Source organism: Limulus polyphemus, unplaced genomic scaffold (genome assembly GCF_000517525.1).
Source record: "Limulus polyphemus unplaced genomic scaffold, Limulus_polyphemus-2.1.2 Scaffold2140, whole genome shotgun sequence".
NCBI lineage: Eukaryota > Metazoa > Arthropoda > Merostomata > Xiphosura > Limulidae > Limulus > Limulus polyphemus.
Window position 1 is genome coordinate 5230 of NW_013667750.1, and position 2949 is coordinate 8178.

General features: G+C 33.8%; 1 protein-coding gene across 4 annotated transcripts in view; it reads left to right on the forward strand.

Annotated features, from left to right (window-relative positions):
- Nucleotides 1-402: 402 nt before the first annotated feature.
- LOC106466065 (cyclin-dependent kinase 12-like) overlaps nucleotides 403-2949 on the forward strand; it is a 138571-nt gene continuing 136024 nt past the window's right edge. For 3 of the 4 annotated variants that reach the window (XM_022394019.1, XM_013926307.2, XM_022394018.1), the window contains exon 1: nucleotides 403-1903. In XM_022394019.1, the coding sequence (XP_022249727.1) occupies nucleotides 960-1903 (944 nt within the window). In that variant the 5' untranslated portion in view covers nucleotides 403-959. The remainder of the gene's footprint in view (nucleotides 1904-2949) is intronic. The other variant, XM_022394017.1, reaches the window with a different exon arrangement.

Consider the following 2949-nt stretch of genomic DNA (forward strand, 5'->3'; position numbering starts at 1 on the left):
CGACTTCAGATGTGATAGACGCGATTGAATTAAGGGAGTTTATGGGAAGTTTGATAAATATTTGAATGACAAGGGCTTGCCTTGAGTTTTTAGTATTCAGTTGGTAGGACGGCCTAAATGGACAAAAAGGTCCCTCGTTGTTCTTTAATATTATGTTATAAAATAATATGTGACGTATTTGCATAAAAGGACAAATAATTCGTGTAAAGGGAAAGAGAAAAATATTTGTGTGTGTGTGTGATATAATTTTGAAAATACTTAAAAAATAAAAATTAAGGAAATATTTTTGCGACTGTTATTAAACATACATATACACTTTTGAAGGCAAATCAATAAATTATTGTTCAAACTAATATTAGGTTCAGTTGATACGGAAGAGGTTCCCACAATTCCTGCAAAAATTGGAAGGTCACGTGACGTCACCTATATGGTTTGTCGTTTTTATTGCAGTGAATTTGACGAGGGCGTAAAATCCACTTACATCAGGGAAAATATACCTGTTGTTAAGAAATCCCAATGATCATGAAATATTTTAAAGCCAAAAGTATTGAATAAAGACGTACGAACCCATTACTCTAATTTCAATTTTATTTCTAAATAGTGTTTAAAGATGGGTCTGTCTTAGGACGCGAAGACTTCCTAGTAATAGTAATGATGATAATATTGCCACTCGTTAAAAAGTCATTGGCAAAAGCGTCCATAATAAACGACTAAGTGAACATTTGATGCTGAAAGTTAACTTGGACAATATTCATTGTGAAATATTTATAACTGATCAAATGACCATCTTAAGCCTAAGAGTATAAAATGAAAGTATGAAGTTGAACAAGATGGCGTCAGAGTGTTTCGTCATTGCTACTTGTAGATTTTGGCCAAAACAGAACAGGGTGAGATGATATTTTTGCACTTTGTGAAATTTTGTTATCTTCCGAATATTGTATCAAGACACTTTTGGAGCGATGCCGAGCTCAGAACAACATCGTTCTCGTGCTAAAACTAAAAGTGCCAATACCAATAACAGAGAGAGGAGTCAAAAGGGTCAAGATAGTAAGCATAGTTCATCGTCTAACTCGTATTTTGATAGAAGTGTTGCATCAGGTTCAGCTGGTCCAAGTGTCTGTAAAAGGCACAAGAACTTGAAAAAGTCATCACATAGAAATCCAAAAAAGAAACATTCCAAAGGAAAAGACCAGGAGAAGGTTTCATTATCGACAGTTAAATCATTAGTAGAATATGATGATGTAAGTTCAGATTCTTCTGCTTTTTCAGAAACAAACCATTCTGTTGTAGATGAAACTGATAGTTTAATATTATCACCTCCATCTAAAACTTCAGGAAGTGCATTAAGCAGTAAAATTAAAATAAGTGATAAAAGAGGAATTGAAAAATTTAGAAGTTACCAGAGAGAAAGCTGTAAAGAGAGAGTGTCACCTGCAGCTAAAACATCAAGACATCGAGAAAAAGAAAAATCTTCATCCCCATTTTTTTCACGAGAAAGAAAAGAAAGAGATCGTGACAGAACTTCAAAAGACTTTTCCTCTCGTGAAGGACCAAATATGTATTTGCATGGAAGAGAAAAGGACTTTGAGAGAGGTTTTCTATATTCTTTTAGAGAAAGCTATGAACATTCACATCCAAGTGACTCAGATTACTATTATGAAAGAGGACGGGATAATTTTCGTGAAAGAACAAGAAAGAAATCTAGGACTCCTGAAGCACCTCGTGCATATCGTAGAAGTCCATCTTCTAGTCCAGTATTGCGAGCCACAAAGCAGAGAAGAAGGTCACCTTCAGATACTAGAGAAAGAGACAGACCACATAATTATTCTCGAAGTCCCAGTCCTTATTCTAGAAGAACGAATGCTTGGTCAAGAAGTAGAAGTAGAAGTCCATTTCATAACAGGTAATGTATAAAATTTCATTAGGTAGGTATTTTTTTCACATATGTAACTTGTAAGATTGAAATAAAGTAAGTTTAATGAAAATGCCATTGCAAATGGTAACTATAAGGATTGCAATATTTATAGTTTAATGATAAAGTACACTTTAAGGTTGACATAAGTATCTTCACATGATCAACTTAAAAGTTGTATTGAGTCACAATGTTAGGCTATAAACATGGAAAAAATTACAAAGTCACTGCTTTGAATTATATTTACTTTAGAGAAGATCTGATAAGATTTGGAACTCATAAAAAACAAAGGCTGTTATCAGTAACATAACATTTTGGGACAACATGGGACCTATTGGTCCATCTCAGCTATTCCATCCTTTAAACTAAATTAAAATAATTAAGGAAAAAATCTTAAAGCCAGCCCTTAGCACTCATATACTTATCAAGCTTTTTCTTAAACTCAAATTTACTGCAACCCATTCCAAAGACCAACCACCTTGTTAGAAAAATAAAACTGTTTTTACTGAACATGATTCCTACTCTGCCAAAATTTATATTTTTGTCCCCTAGTCCCACTATTCTCACCATTAAATATGAAAAAAGATGATACATCAACACTATCAATTCCCTTTACAATCTTAAACATCTCAATCAGATCCTCCCCTAACTCTTCTTTTTTCAAGAGAAAACAATTCGAGAGATTTCAGCCTCTCCTCCTATGACAACCCCTCCATCCCAGGCATATTTCTAGTAACCATTCTCTTGAACCCTTTCCAACAATTCAATGTCTTTGCTAAGGTAAGGAGCCCAAGACTGAACACAGTATTCCAAATGTGGCCTAACTAATGACCTATACAATGAAATTATAACATTTTTAGACTTGTATTCAATATTTCTGTAGATTCAACCTAAAATCATATATGCCCTACCACAATGGCACACAGCTTGGATGACTTTAGAGACTGATCAACTATTACATCAAGATCCCTTTTCTTCATAACACTATTAAGGTTATTCCCATCCAATTATACTTATAATTCAAATTATGATAACCC